The 15,586-nt window shown below is 39.5% G+C and overlaps 1 protein-coding gene across 2 annotated transcripts; it reads right to left on the bottom strand.

Moving 5' to 3' along the window:
- Positions 1-7,940, bottom strand: LOC108712690. Of its 2 annotated transcripts, none has more exons than XM_018255029.2 (2): positions 7,845-7,940; positions 1-832 (listed from the first exon to the last, which is right to left on the bottom strand). In XM_018255029.2, exon 2 carries the CDS (start codon positions 751-753, stop codon positions 43-45), a length of 711 nt encoding a protein of 236 aa, XP_018110518.1. In that variant the 5' UTR covers positions 754-832; positions 7,845-7,940; the 3' UTR covers positions 1-42. The 2 variants fall into 2 exon arrangements, with proteins under 2 accessions (XP_018110518.1, XP_018110520.1); XM_018255031.2 differs by having other exon boundaries at positions 1-829.
- Between the last annotated feature and the right edge of the window lie 7,646 nt (positions 7,941-15,586).

Raw genomic sequence — 15,586 nt, 5'->3', positions numbered from 1 at the left:
TGCTTGTTGCCGTGTTTATTGCATGAGCTGGAACTGGAAGGTTTAACGAGAGAAGAGTTTTAGGAACCAAGTCAGCCCCCAAGCATTGCTGGAATATTCATAAGTGCAGTGGAAGTGAGTGCATGTCTCAGTGGGGTGTTGCTGTACAGGTGTAACTTGTTCTTCTACTGGAGCGGGATTATCTTTATTTCTCACTTCCGATGCATCTTCATTGATGGTCTTGGCCGAGGAAGCCTTCATCTTTGTAACTCTTGGCCTGGTCTGCTTACCCTGCTTTCCCTTTTGAACATTTGAAGGTTTTTTAGCATGTTGTTCTGTCCAAGACTTCTTATTTTTACAGAGAGTCTTAACAGTGGAAGAGGAGGCCCTTTGCTGATCAGCAAGAGGGTGCGGGGAACCCTGGGATTTGGATTTGTGCAAAAAGCCGTGACACTTCTCATTTTTCTGTATATAGCATTCAGGCTGGAAGTTCTGTGTGGAGCTGAATGTAGGCTCTTCTGCTTGAGATATCTGACAGGCTTTCCTCTTCCTGGCATTCCCCAAAGGGGCGATGTTGCACTCTGGACCTTCCATGGTGGTGAATTGTAGTGATGTTTTTGCAGAGGACAATGTGATTCTTATCTTGTTTTCAGCATATCCTGGTCCATGATGAGTATTCACAGTAACCTCTGTGGTTAAACCTGAACCTGTGGCCTGAAACTTTACCTGAATAGTTTGCGTGTCAGTTTCTGCATCAGTATCTTTGACTGCCATCCTGATGTTGTTCTTCTCTCTGAAGCAGCGGGCAGTTGCTTCTTATCGTTTGTTACATCACCTTCTTGGCACTCAGCTGCTATAAAAGAATGAAACTGGCAGTTAGTGAGGTATGTAATGACAGTGTGTAACTAGTAGCCAAACCAAGAAATCCTATGTACAATAGTTACTACTGTGAGCTTTAAGGAAGTTGTGTTAGTGCAGGGGTGCCCAAAACGTAGATCGGGATCTACCAGTAGACCTTTAGCTGGTGATCAGTAGATCTCAAGGCACTGTCTAGTCTTGAGACCTTCAGCTTGTCTAAACCACCTATCTGTTTAATTCAGATATTTATTCTAAGGTTACATAGGAAATAGTTAATAATAATAAATGATTATTATAATATTACAATTAAATCATCAATAATATAATAATGCATAATAAATAATACAATTCTTAAATATAGCAATATAATTTTACCCATAAATCAATATAATATTTAAGCAATACAAAATGCTAAAAATGCTATTATGGATGTATTTGGGATTATAATGGGACAACCTCACTAAAAGTAGACCTCACATTAGCAATGTATTGGCACTCCTGTGTTAGTGTATGTGTTTAGATGTGCATAGATCTAGTTATCCTCTGTTCCTCAATCACCAGACACTCCTTTATATGACAATAGAGTCTTGGGTACAAAAAAGAAAAGCAATGTACAGTATACTAGCCTCATAAAATAGAAATAGAAGAAGCAAGGGGTGACATAGTTCTGCCATTTACTTATGTACCACACACCCTTCTGCATTGTGAAAAAGCATAGGGCTCATGTAAGATAGAGAGAGAGATTTAGTTGTCCGCTGCAGTGACATTGATACACAGGGTAACTGAGGGAGAGGGAAGCAGTAAGACACCTGAGACTGGAGGCACCTGGGCTGGGAGGGGCAGAAATACCTGATTCAGGAAGGGATCAATGGGCTGACAGGAGAGCAACAGGCATAAAAATGAGTGCAGTGATATCCTGGGATTTCCATATTCCAAGGAAATCAGAGAGTTTCCCGACCAAGAGACGTGACTGCTGCTCTTGGATCACTTGTGTGAGTTCCGCTGCCCTCGTGCTTGTTCCAGCCTCTAGGAATATTATTTGTTACCATTTCTTGGCTTTGTAGCTCATAACTGTTACCGGTGTCCTTTATCCAGTGTGTTCAGTTTACCCCGGCTGCATATAAAATATCTTTGTCCCTCTGCTTTGGATATTGCTTTCATTGTGCCTTAATTATCTGTTTGTCTTGTGTTCTTCCCCTAAAGGTGGCCATAGACACACCAATATTATTGTAGGAAAGATCTTTCCTACACTAATCAGTGCGTATGATGGGAGACAAGGGGACCAAGATCAGTAAGAAGTCTTGTCGATTGGAAAGGACTGAAATTTTGATTGTGCACCTTTGAAGGTGTCTGAACATCGTTAACATCCCCAAGTGGATTACAATTTGGATTATAATTATTGATGGTGAATCTGAACCATTTTGCAACAACATTTTTTTTTTGACATGCAACAAATTGTGCATCATTTCTTTTCACCCAATAGAGTCCATGGTTGTAATTTTTGGCGGCAAGACTTCCATAAGTGCGGATACCTGTGTGTGTAACTACATATATATATATAAAATACTTGTTTCTCACTTAGGATAGGCCTGACGCATGGACACTACGGATACCATACCCGTGTGTGTAAATAAATATACAGGTATGGGATCTGTTATCCAGAATGCTCGGGACCTGGGGTTTTCCGGATAACGGATCTTTCCGTAATTTGGGTCTTCAAGTCTTAAGTCTACTAGAAAATCATTTAAACATTAAATAAACCCAATAGGCTGGTTTTGCTTCCAATAAGGATAAATTATATCTTAGTTGGGATCAAGTACAAGCTATTGTTTTATTATTACAGAGAAAAAGGAAACCATTTTTAAAAATTTGGATTAATTGGATAAAATGGAGTCTATGGGAGACGGCCATTCCGTAATTCGGAGCTTTCTGGATATAGGGTTTCCGGATAAGGGATCCTATACCTGTGTGTATATATATATATATATATATATATATATATATATATATATATATATATATATATATATATATAAATATATACCAAAATGCAATAAGGTCCACACTCTCAGGACTTCTTAAAAGGAAAAAATTATTTCGGCCTGGGACCAGGCCGAAATGTCAGTCTGTAACTTTAACTACAATAAATAATTTTTTCCTTTTAAGAAGTCCTGAGAGTGCAGATCTTATTGCATTTTTGTTTGGATAAATACGTGGGACACTGCACCCATGCAAGTAAACCTGGGTCGAGAGTGCTGGCAACATGGAGGTTGTATGTGTATATATATATATATATATATATATATATATATATATATATATATATATATATATATATATATATATATAATACTTGTTTCTCACTTAGGATAGGACTCTGCCTTGACACACACACATATATATATATATATATATATATATATATATATATATATATATATATATATATATATATATATATATATATATATATATAGTCAAACACAAGAGTCCTCTGCACTCAACCCATTATCAATATATTAAAGACAGCGACATTTTGTGTATACTGCTACTAAAAAATGCCTTACCCTTTAAACAAAACAGGGATTGTTTGTCCATATATTGCAATATATTTAAGCTGGCCAACTACGTCAAAGTCATCCCATATCTGGCCAGTCCTACGATTAATTTTCATCTGATTCATTAAGAATTCTATTGCTTCATTATACATTTTACAAAGGGACTAGGTTTTACCTGCAACTTACTAGCTGCTTTCAAAGTAAACCTCCATACTTGGCTGCCCTTTTATTAGACACCAGTGGGATCACCTGACTATAGTTGGGAAGGGTGGGAGCTACAACATGGAGCTGGTCACTGCTCCTGTATAAACTATAACAAACAAGGGAAATTTGTGCTCACCACTATTTTTAAAACCATATATATATATAGATAAAAATATATAGATAAAGTCACATAGTACCACACTCAACGGGTGTATTCCTGTTGAGTGTGGTACTATGTCACTTTATTTACCAGCACCCCAGGCAAGTTGCTATATAAGTTTAGGTTGTGCTCCTTGTCAATATATATATATATATCTATATATATATATATATATATATATATATATATATATATATATATATATATATATATATATATATATATATATATATATATATATATAAATATACACATATATACACACACAAATATATTATATATCTGTGTTAGTCATGATGTTCTGTTTCTGTTGCAGTTCTTCGTTCATTGTGTCCATTTGCCCTGACCAGTGACTAGGGGACATGGAGAGACCGAGAGTCATGTTCATAACAGCCAACATTGGATGTCTATCTGACCAGGTGAGTTACGCTCTAACAGCATCATTAGACATTAGACCCCCTGTACATTTGTCTCCCCCTTTGTAATAGTCAGAGACTCAAATCCCTGCCTATTAACTCTTTTAATCCCTACATGGTGCTCTTTCTCCGTGCATGCATTGTATACTCATGGCTGCCTTGGAAATAGTCAAATTCGAAATCTGATTTTAATGTAATCACATAGATGTTAGTCAATTAACTCTGGAGTCACATATTTATCAGCACAGAGCAAGGACAGGGAACTTAAGAGCATTCCTTAGCTGTTGTTGGGCACTCTGGGCAGGTTAACAACATGTGGAAGGCCGCAAGACTATTACTGACCTAAAGAAACCATTATTCTTGAGCGGAAATTATATTAAAGGACATGTAAACCCCCTCCACAAAAATTAAATCAGTAAACAGCCGCTTTGAAATCTTTAGATACCTGCCACTCTGGTTGTTAAAAGGTTAACAGTAAGGCTGCAGCATCCCCTTAATCACATAGAATTCCTTCTCCTCCTCTAACCCACTCTGCCCCCTCCATTAGGAATTTACTTTGGCTGTTGACTTATGAGCATGCTCAGTTCTTCTCAGTTTAGATCACTAAACACACCCTCCAGTCTAACAGCCAATGAAGAGATAGCATTGCTGGTTCCCATAGAAACTCTAGCTGTCTGATCCTATTTTTTTTCCTAACCACCTCTCCTGAGCTCAGCTTAACCATTACAGTGCTCAACCCCAGCAGAACTTTTTATCAAAGTATTTTGTGCCTGTGTATGCATACATGTCATGTTTGCACATGTCAATGTTACTGATGATGTGTCAGAGGGAAAATGGCCACCTGGTGAGAGCTGCTATTTGTTTTAGGAAAATGTGGTGGTGCTGGCAAATGGAGGAGGTATATGCAGTACAAATGATGTGGCTTGGGTGGGTAAGATATGCCCAACTTATATACAAGGTAGGAAAATGTAGGCTTTACATGTCCTTTAGGAACAATAACACCAGTAAATAATTAAAATGTAATGTGCTGTCGCCCTACACTGGTACTGATGTGTTTACTGCAGGAACACTGCCATCGTTTATATAAATTAGCTGCTGTGTAGCCATGGGGACAGCCATTCAAAGGAGAAAAGTATCAGGTTACATAGTAGATAGGCTCTGTAGACTATAATGGTATTCTACAAAGCTTATTCGATTATCTGCTATTAAACCAGTGCCATTTACTCCTGTTTCAGTTGCCTTCACTTAAAGGGGTCGGGGAAGTAAACCTAGTCGGCGCAAACCCCCCACCCCCCCTCCCGTTTGTTGCCCACCCTCCCTCCTCCCCCCCTGGCCTACCCGTCCCGCTGGGCAAATGCCCCTAACTTGTTACTTACCCTTCTGCGCAGGTCCAGTCCAGGGAGTTCACAGACGACATCTTCTTCCACGCGATCTTCTTCCTGCTTTGAACGGCGCATGCGCAGCAGAATCATTTCGCCGGTACGATCTACTGCGCATGCGCGTGACTTTTGGCGCATGCGCAGTAGATCCGTACCGGCGAAATGATCCTACTGCGCATGCGCCAAAACGCCGTTCACAGCTGGAAGTAGATCGCGTGGAAGAAGATGTCGTCTGTGAACTCCCTGGACTGGACCTGCGCAGAAGGGTAAGTAACAAGTTAGGGGCATTTGCCCAGCGTGACGGGTAGGCCAGGGGGGAGGAGGGAGGGTGGGCAACAAACGGGAGGGGGGGTGGGGGTTTGCGCCGACTAGGTTTCCTTCCCCTTTAAGTTACATTTTTTGGTGTTAATGTTCCATAAAATAAGTCCACTGTTAAGCAACTTTTCATTTCACCTTTTTTATGTTTTTGAATGATATACTTTCCTATTTGTCTATATTACCACCCTGTATTTGCCCTGACTGTTGGAATGAACCACTGTTTAGAAGCAAATGCAGCCAAGCCTGTATCAAATGCAGAATAGAGTGCAACAGACTTGCGAGATGATCTCTTTTAGGCTGTGCTCCAGTGCCCATGTTGTTTAATTGGCATCAAACCCATCAGACTTACAGGTATTATTTGTTTGCCCCCTCCCACAGTTCCAGTCATAGATTTGCATTGTTTACACATGTGGACACACTGGCTACGAGTAATGCAAATATCTGTCTAATGTTTTAGCCTCTGACAATTAGTGCCATCAGCACCTTTATTATTGGATTTGTAGTTTAATAATCCCAGCTCACGCCTGAAACCGATTTAAACCAATTGTCATTCGCTGAATGGGGAACTGCATTGCCGGGGTCACTGTAGCAAGGACAGTGACCCCGGCAATTTTCCATATTGTATAGCAGCCTAGGCGGTACAATATAGTAGAACAGCAACACTTACCAGAGATTTTAGGCTTTTGGATTGGCATCCTGTTCTTTTCTGAACTATCACATACCCCAAAAATTAATAAGGGCCTTATGCATGGGCCAAGTGATTCTGAAGCTTTAGGTTCACCCAATGCAGTGCAGGATCCATTCTTAAGGGGGTGGTTCAACTTTTAGTATTTTATATAATGGTTAAGTCTAAGCAAGTTTTCAATTAGCCTTAATTTTTTTTTTAAACAGTTTTAATATGATGGTAGATAAGTTTAAGATGACCCTTCGAGTTACAACTTTAACATTGCAATTTGGGGGGGAGTGGAAGTTTAGTATATTAAAACAGAATAAAGAAAGGGGAAAAAAAAAAAAAACTACCTTAAAAGTATGGAAAAGAAAGAAGATTACTGGTACATTTCTTTTATGCTAGCCATTTACTGTTTGGATTTGCAATAATTCTGCCATAGGGACCATATTTCGATATGTTTATCCATTTGATCAGTCAATAAAGAATTTACGTACAATAGGATTTGAGTAGTGTTTATTCTTCCCTCTAACTCATGTATCTATTATAGTTTTTGAATGATTTGCCTTTTTCTTCTGACTCTTTGCAGCTTTCAAATGGGGGTCACTGACCCTATCTAAAAAAACAAATATTGTTATTTGCTACTTTTTATTACTCAAACGATCCCCTTTGTACAACCATCAATATATCTGAAAGATTGCCAGCTCTCAAAATTAATTAAATGTTATGTACTTGTCATTTTGCAAGGGTCATACCACTGTCCCGGGTTCATACCACTGTCCCAGGGTCACACCACTGTCCCGGGTTCATACCACTGTCCCAGGGTCATACCACTGTCCCGGGTTCATACCACTGTCCCAGGGTCATACCATTGTAGTCTCAAACTGTAAGTGACTGCTGCAGTTCAGTTACTCTTCTATAACAAGCCAGAACTAATTTCTTGAAAGCAACCAACCCAGCCTGAAGCTTTTCACTGCAGGTAGCAGTACTATCTAGTCCCTCAAGAAATCGCTTATCAACAAAGACCAAACTTAACAAAATGGGATGGAAAACTAGGTGCAAATCCCAGAGAATGTAATTCAATTAAGATTTAACTTATTATTTATGTGGCGTGATCCTGACATGTCACTTAATGCCATCTAGTGTCTGGATAAATGAAATCAATACAATTTCTCTCTCACCATATGGCATTCAAAAGGCTGTCTATGAGAAGGTCTGTGTAGCAGAAATCACATCGAAAGAGCTTAACCTGGTCAATGCAAACTGACTATTGGATGAAAATAATAAAACATAATCAGAGGTTACCTTCAGCCAAAACTGCATTTCTAAATGATCAGTACATCCACAGATATAGGCTGTTGAAATGTTTGGCAAATCATGGTGTTTTCTCATGCATTGACAGTTGGCTATGCCCATATTATGATTGACAGCCTCACTGGCCAATAAAGAGGCTTGGTTGTTCTAACACCATCCATACATTCTGAGTAGCTGCGATGCTAGCTGTGAAGTTGCCACCAGTCTCCCATAGACTGCTTTTTAATCAAATAATTAAAATTTTTAAAAATGATTTCCTTGTTTTCCTCTGTAATAATAAAACAGTACCTTGTAGTTGATCCCAACGAAGATATAATTAAACCTTATTGGAAGCAAAACCAGCCTATTGGTTTCAAACAATCCTATTGCAGAAAGACGCGATAGTTGATATAAATAAGCTGCTATGTAGCCATGGAGGCAGCCATTCAAAAAAGAAAAGTATCAGGTTACATAGCAGATAAGCTCAATAGAATATAATGTTGTTCTACAGAGTTTATCTGTTTATCTGCTATTTAACCAGTGCCATTTAATCCTATTTCCGTTGCCTTCACTTAATTTTATGGTGATTCTGTTCCATAAAAGATTGTCCATTCAAATTTTCATTTCACCTTTTTTATGTTTTTGAATGATATACTTTGTTATTCTACCTCTTTTCAGCTGATGTATAGTATACATTATGGAAAGCATTTGTACATCTTATGATACAGGTATGGGATCTCGGGGGAAACCTATTATCCAGAAATTTCCAAATTACGGGAAGGCCATCTCCCAAAATTGTCTTCCTTTTTTTTTCCCTCTGTAATAATAAAACAGTAGCTTGCACTTGATCCAACCTAAGATATAATTAATCCTTATTGGAAGCAAAATCAGCCTATTGGGTTTAAACAATTCTATTTAAGGATTAAATGATTGTTTAGTAGACTCAAACTATGGTGATACAAATTACAGAAAGACTCCTTATCAGGAAAACCCCTTGAGCATTCTGGATAACAGGTCCCATATCTGTCTTTCAGATAGCATATACAGGTATGGGACCTGTTATCCAGAATGCTTGGAACCTTGGGTTTTCCGGGTAAATTCTTTCTATAATTTGGATCTCCATAACTTCAGTCTACTAGAGAATCATGTAAACCTTAAATAAACCCAACAGGCTGGTTTTGCCTCCAATAAGGGCTAATCAAATCTTAGTTGGGATCAAGTATAAGCTACTGTTATATTATTACAGAGAAAAAGGAAATCATTTTTAAAAATTTGGATTATTTGGATAAAATGGAGAATTTGGGAGATGGGCTTTCTGAAATTCCAAGCTTTTTGGATAACCGATTCCGTACCTGAGCATTCTGGATAACAGGTCCCATATATGTCTTTCAGATAGCATATACAGGTATGGGACCTGTTATCCAGAATACTTGGGACCTGGGGGTTTCTGACAACAATCTTTCCGTAATTTGGATCTTCACACCTGCTATTCATGCAAACATCAAATAAACCCAATAGGCTGGTTTTGCTTCCAATAAGGATTAATTATATCTTAGTTTGGATCGAGTACAAGCCACTGTTTTATTATTACAGAGAAAAAAGGAAATCCATTTTTAAAATTTTAATTATTTTGATAAAATGGAGTCTATGGGAGACGGCCTTTCCATGATTTGGAGCTTTCTGGATAATGGATCCCATACCTGTACAAGCATAAGGAGAAATAGCGGTCCAAGTTATAATCAGACTGTACAGGCAGTTACAATAAATAGAAACAAGAAAGGATTGGATGCCTTTGTGAAAGTGGAAAGCTACAAGGCTACTTATAATACTACAGTGTTGATTCAGAAAACTTAATTTTATTTTTTCTGGCAACTTAGAGAGGGGTATTTTTTCCTTACTTGTGGTCACACAGAAAATAAGTAGGAATGATATGGGTGAAGAGCTGATGGATGTATTTAGTCTAACCTCAGCTTCTCTACTATACCATTGGGTATAACAAAATCCAAATTATACAGATTTTTTTAAATAAAAAAGTCTGACCACACTAGAATCCACGATTTGATCTTATTTATTGTTAAAAATGCTCAAATTAATCAGATCGGGGGGAAAAGTAAAATCCCATTGACTTATATATAATCTTGGCAGGTCTAAGGTGGCATATTTTCGGATTCACACTTTTTCCATCTTTGGAGTATAATAAATCTCAAAAAATGCGAGGGTTTTTTTTTGGATTTTATAATGGAAAAAAAAGTTTTTTTCAAGTTTTTAGCATTCCGACTTTAATAAATAACCCCCTTAATGTCTACTTGAGTATCACAAGTCTAAACAAGCTGTGAGTGGCTCTGTCACGGGAACATACTGCCAACAGCTGTCAACACGGACTAAATGTTTCAAAAACAAAGTATACTTAAATGTGTTGAAAATCGATTTGCTTTGATATAAAGCAGATGGCAGATAACCTGAACTGCTCTTTTTTATGAGAGCGTCACCTGTCACAGCACAGCACAGCTTCGATTGCTGAAAAGTCTCCCCTGATATCTAGAAATGGAGAGATTTGGAAATTAGAATCACTGTCCAGCTGTGATTGATCTGCAAAACATCAGAGCATGTGTTATTCTGCAAAAATAGATTTATTTGAGTGGGTCTCCTATACAACTACATGTGCTAAGGTAAATGATCATGCAAAGAATGTTTGCTTGCAGCCAGGCGAATCTTCCATCTGCCAATGGGCCCAGGCCACAGCCTGGATTTGGAGGGATCACTCTACTGACCTTCCTAGCAGTTCCAGTTCCAGTCCTGCCAGAGACTCCATTGTTTTCATACCAATTTTCTTATATACTTCTATAGCCCTTCTGTAATGTTCTGCTCCGTGTATGTTAGGGGGCACTAAAATTATTGGTTTGCTTTAGCAAAACAACTTCTCTGAAATAATTTTTTGGACTGATCCGATTGCGCCCTGAATGATTTATCAGCCCTCAGCAGTTTGGAATATACCCTAGCAACCAGGCAGTGATTTGAATGAGGGCCAGAACATGGAATAGAATAGATGGAATAGAGCCTAAACAGAAAGAAAAGTATAAAGAAATGCATCCCTAGATAATAGTTGTTTTGCTGTCGAGGTCAGTCAAATAGAAAGAAAGAGCCCGAAGAAGAAAGAAAATATTTGAACTACAAAAAAAAATGAAGACCAATCGAAAACTAAGAACATTATATTTTATAATGTATTGAAAGTTAACTTGAGGGTGAACTACCCCTTTAAGTGAAGTTGGGGACAGTTGATCCCAGGCTGTGGCACCAAATCCAAATGTTTACTTTGTCCCGAGATACTCCTGAAAACCACTGCTTAAGAGGTCAGTTAGGGTAAGTTTCAGCACAAACACAGCTGTGTTCAGAATAATAGCAGTCCGACATCACTAACCTGATTAATCACTGTTTTGGTAGATATTGTATTTCTGCATGGCAAATAATTTACTAGTAGGTGTAGTAGAGTAATAGAAACCCAACAGACCCAACAGTCATGACATGCTGCTGATTCTGTGTCCTTGGACCATTCATTGAGACTTGTTTAAAATAATAGCAGTGTTCCACATAATAGCTTGTGGAGTTCAATTAGTAAGCTCATTCATTCTGTGAATAAACAGAATTTTCAATTCAGGCCCTTATTTAAAGGGGTGGTTCACCTTTAAGTAAACTTTTAGTATGTAATAGAAAGGCCAATTCTAAGCAACTTTTCCATTGGTTTTCATTATTGTTTTTTTTTTTTTATATATATAGTTTTATCATTATTTGCCTTTTTCTTCTGACACTTTCCAGCTTTCAATTGGTGTTGCTAACCCCATCTAAAAAGCAAATGCTCTGTAAGGCTACAAATTTATTGTTATTGCTAATTTTCATTTCTCATCTTTCTATTAAAGGGCATGTAAAGTCTAAAATAGAATAAGACTAGAAATGCTGTATTTTGTATACTAAATATAAACATGAACTTACTGCACCACAAGCCTAATCAAACAAATTCAAAGTTCGCTCCAGGGGGTCACCATCTTGTAACTTTGTTAAACATCTTTCCAAGACTAAGACTGTGCACATGCTCAGTGTGGTCTGGGCTGCTTAGGGATCGTCATAAACAAAGCTGTTTGAGTTCTGCATAGCTGGGAAGTAAGCTTATCACATACCAGGGATCATGGATCAGTTTCAATACATTAAAATACTTGAAGAGGTCATGTTGCCTAATGCCAAAGAGGACATGCCCTTGAAATGGGGGTTCCAACAAGACAACAGCCCCAAACACACCAGTAAATGAGCAACATCTTGGTTCCAGAATCCAGACCAACAAGATTGACGTTATGGAGTGGCCATCCCAATCCCTGGACCTTAATCCAATAGAAAACTTGTGGGGTGACATCAAAAGTGCTGCTTGTGAGGCAAAAGCAAGAAATGCAGAAGAATTGTGGAATGTAAGAGGGACCAGAAGTTGGTGGACTCCATGCAACACAGATGTGCAGCAGTTCTCAGAAACACTGCTTATACAACTAAATATTAGTTCAGTCATTCAAAGGAAAGCAAAAACATTTTTCAGTTTATACAGTGAATGCTTGAGTTTATAAAGAAGAATGCAGACACTGCTATTTCTTGGAACAGCCTAATCAGAGGCGTAACTATAGAGGAAGCAGACCCTGCGGTTGCAGGGGGGCCCAGGAGTATAGGGGGCCCAGTGAGACCCTAATTAATTAGCAATTTTAATATATCTTGGTAAAATAGGCCAACTTATAAATAATTTGGGGCCCTAAATTTAATTTGCTATGGGGCCCAGTAACAACTAGTTACGCCACTGTGCCTAATATTCACTTTTCTTCACTTTCTGTAAAAGAATAACACAAATGTGATGCATATTTCCTCATGTTTTGATTCCCAATGCATTTGTGTATATGCAAATAAAAGTTATAATAAGGATTTTAAGCTTTATTCACTTTTAAACACACTGCTATTATTCTGAACACAACTGTATTTGCTGTTCTGGAAACTCCTTGAACTATGAGTGAATGGCTGATACATTGACGTTGCCCTATATCTGTAAATATATTATGAACTAAGAGGGTTCCTGTCCAAATCACACTGGAATGTATGAATGCAGAGAATGCAGACACAACATCACTACAGGAACAGTATCCAGTATTTCCCATGTTTCCAGGGACCAGAATAAACTAAAAACACAAAATGACAGCCCTCTTTACTCCCGGGTAATAAAACTGCCCCAGAGTGGATATTTCTACACTCTCCCTTGCCAATATAGTAACAAACACGGGCATGAAGAAGTCTCTGAACAGTGGGGTAACTAGATATTACTGGGCCCCATAGCAAATTAATTTTAGGGCCCCCAACATATCCAGAGGTTGCCCTATTTTATCAATATATGTTGAAATTGCCAATTAATTGGGCCTCACATGGCTCCCTATAACTCATGGGCCCCCTGCAGCCGCAGGATCTGCTTCCTCTGTAGTTGTGCCCCTGTCTCTGTATGCTTAGAGCCAGGGGGCACAGCTGTACCGGGCCTGGTGGCTTTTGAAGTGCGAAGGGGTCCCGGCGGTGTTAACTTCCTGGATTTGATGGCCCCCTTTGCGATTAATCAAAAGGTGTCGCCGCTGAATGGACCTGATACAGGTTATAAACCATTGCTTCAAGCAACGCTGGCAGCTGTGCCTGCGATTAGAGCTTTATTTTAATTGCGAGCATGCCATCCTGAAGGAAGAGCTTACGGCGCATTCCATTCGGTCAGGTTTCCCAGGAGCGCGTGTGATAAGATGATGCAGAAAGTGGGCATGGTAAGAAGCTGAGGGCTTGGAAGGAACTGAACGGTATCGCACAGTGGGTTCATCTACATGGGGGCAGACGGGATCTATCTATCTAGCTATGACAACAATTCCAACACTAGGGCAATGCCTGCCATGTGGCGGATTTTCTGGGAGAGTGATGTAGCGAAGAAAGTATGGCAGTGAATGAGTTGCCTTGTCTATTACATGTAATGGCCCTACAGCATATTTTGACATCACATGTTGTTTAATGTTACAAAAATTCATTCACTTGAACATGGAAAACTCTCTTTGCTCACAGCCCCTGCCCCCCATTATATCTGACCAATCATATTTCACTATGACAATGGGGGGGGGCCTTGGCCAGCAATTGCTTATTTTAACTTGTGTGTGAGGGGTCTGGCTACCAATGGTATTTAACTTGTTGGGGCCTATGGCCACCAACATTTTTTTTATAACATAACTGGAAGGGGGGCCTGGCCACCAATTGTTTTTTTTTTTTAAACTGATAGGGGGTTGGCCACCAATTCATTTTTTTAACCTGAAGGGATGCCTTGACTACCAATGGCTTTTTCTAACTTGTGGGGGAGGGATGTTTTTACTGTTTGAATGTGTGGCTTTTTTACTGTGGTGTGGGGTTGGCGGGATCAGGGGTGGGGCTTTGGATCGCGCTGGGTCAGAGACCAGGGGGCCCATAAAATTTTGTTGTCCTGGGCCCCGTGATTTCTGATGGCAGCTCTGCTTAGAGCATTTGTATCAGAATAACTTGCTTTACTGTATATATCTCTATTGTATGCCGGTCCTTCATTTTATAATAATATTCCTTTATTTGAACAGCCAGGAGACATGCAGAAGAACTGATTCCATGAACTGTTTAAGGTAAGAGAGACTACCGGTATCCCCATAACATGTATGGTTCCTTACAATCCATAGGCAGAAAACTAGGGATGCACCAAATTCAGGATTCGGTTTGGGATTTGACCAGGATTTGTTCTTTTTCAGCAGGATTCATCCAAATCCTTGTGCCCGGCCCAAGCAAATTCTAATTTCATACCTCCCAACATTTAGGAAACATTTAGGGCGCATATGCGCCGGCGTGCACACCGGTGTTTGCGCATGCACGCGGGGGGGGTCCGGAGGTTAGTAACCCGGTGCCCCCCCGACCCTGGTAATATGGATCTCCATACCATAATTATTTTGAAAATGTATTTAAATATTAATTACCCAATTGGATTGTTTTGCTTCCAATAAACTCATTACATAGCAGATAAGCTCTTTCGAATAGAATGGTGTTCCATAGAGCTCAGCTGTTATCTGCTATTTTACCTGTGCCATTTATATCTATTTCAGTTGCCTCCATTACTAGGGATGTCGCGGACTGTTCGCCGGCGAACTTGTCGTGCTCGCCGAATGTTCGCGAACGTCGCGCGACGTTCGCCATTTTGGGTTCTCTCACCCCAGACCAGCAGATACATGGCAGCCAATCAGGAAGCTCTCCCTCCTGGACCACCCCCACACCCCCTGGACCACTCCCCTTCCATATATAAACTGAAGCCCTGCAGCGTTTTTTCATTCTGCCTGTGTGTGCTTGGAAGAGCTAGTGTAGGGAGAGAGCTGTTAGTGATTTGAGGGACAGTTGATAGTAAGTTTGCTGGCTAGTAATCTACTTGATACTGCTCTGTATTGGAGGGACAGAACTCTGCAGGGATTTGAGGGACATTTTAGGTTAGGTAGCTTTGCTGGCTAGTAATCTACCTTCTACTGCAGTGCTCTGTATGTAGCTGCTGTGGGCACTGATCTCTTCTGATCTCATCTGCTGACTGCTGTAATAACCCAATAGTCCTTGTAAGGACTGCTTTTATTTTCTTTTTTGTTTTTTTACTTTGCTACTATAAGAGCCCAGTGCTATTAGTCTAGCTGTGTTGGGGAGTGGGACTGGTGTGCTAC

The sequence above is a fragment of the Xenopus laevis genome, chromosome 3S, assembly GCF_017654675.1.
Source record: "Xenopus laevis strain J_2021 chromosome 3S, Xenopus_laevis_v10.1, whole genome shotgun sequence".
Classification (NCBI taxonomy): Eukaryota; Metazoa; Chordata; class Amphibia; order Anura; family Pipidae; genus Xenopus; species Xenopus laevis.
The sequence above is the reverse complement of the archived record's forward strand: the minus strand, read 5'-3'. Positions and strand labels throughout refer to the sequence as shown.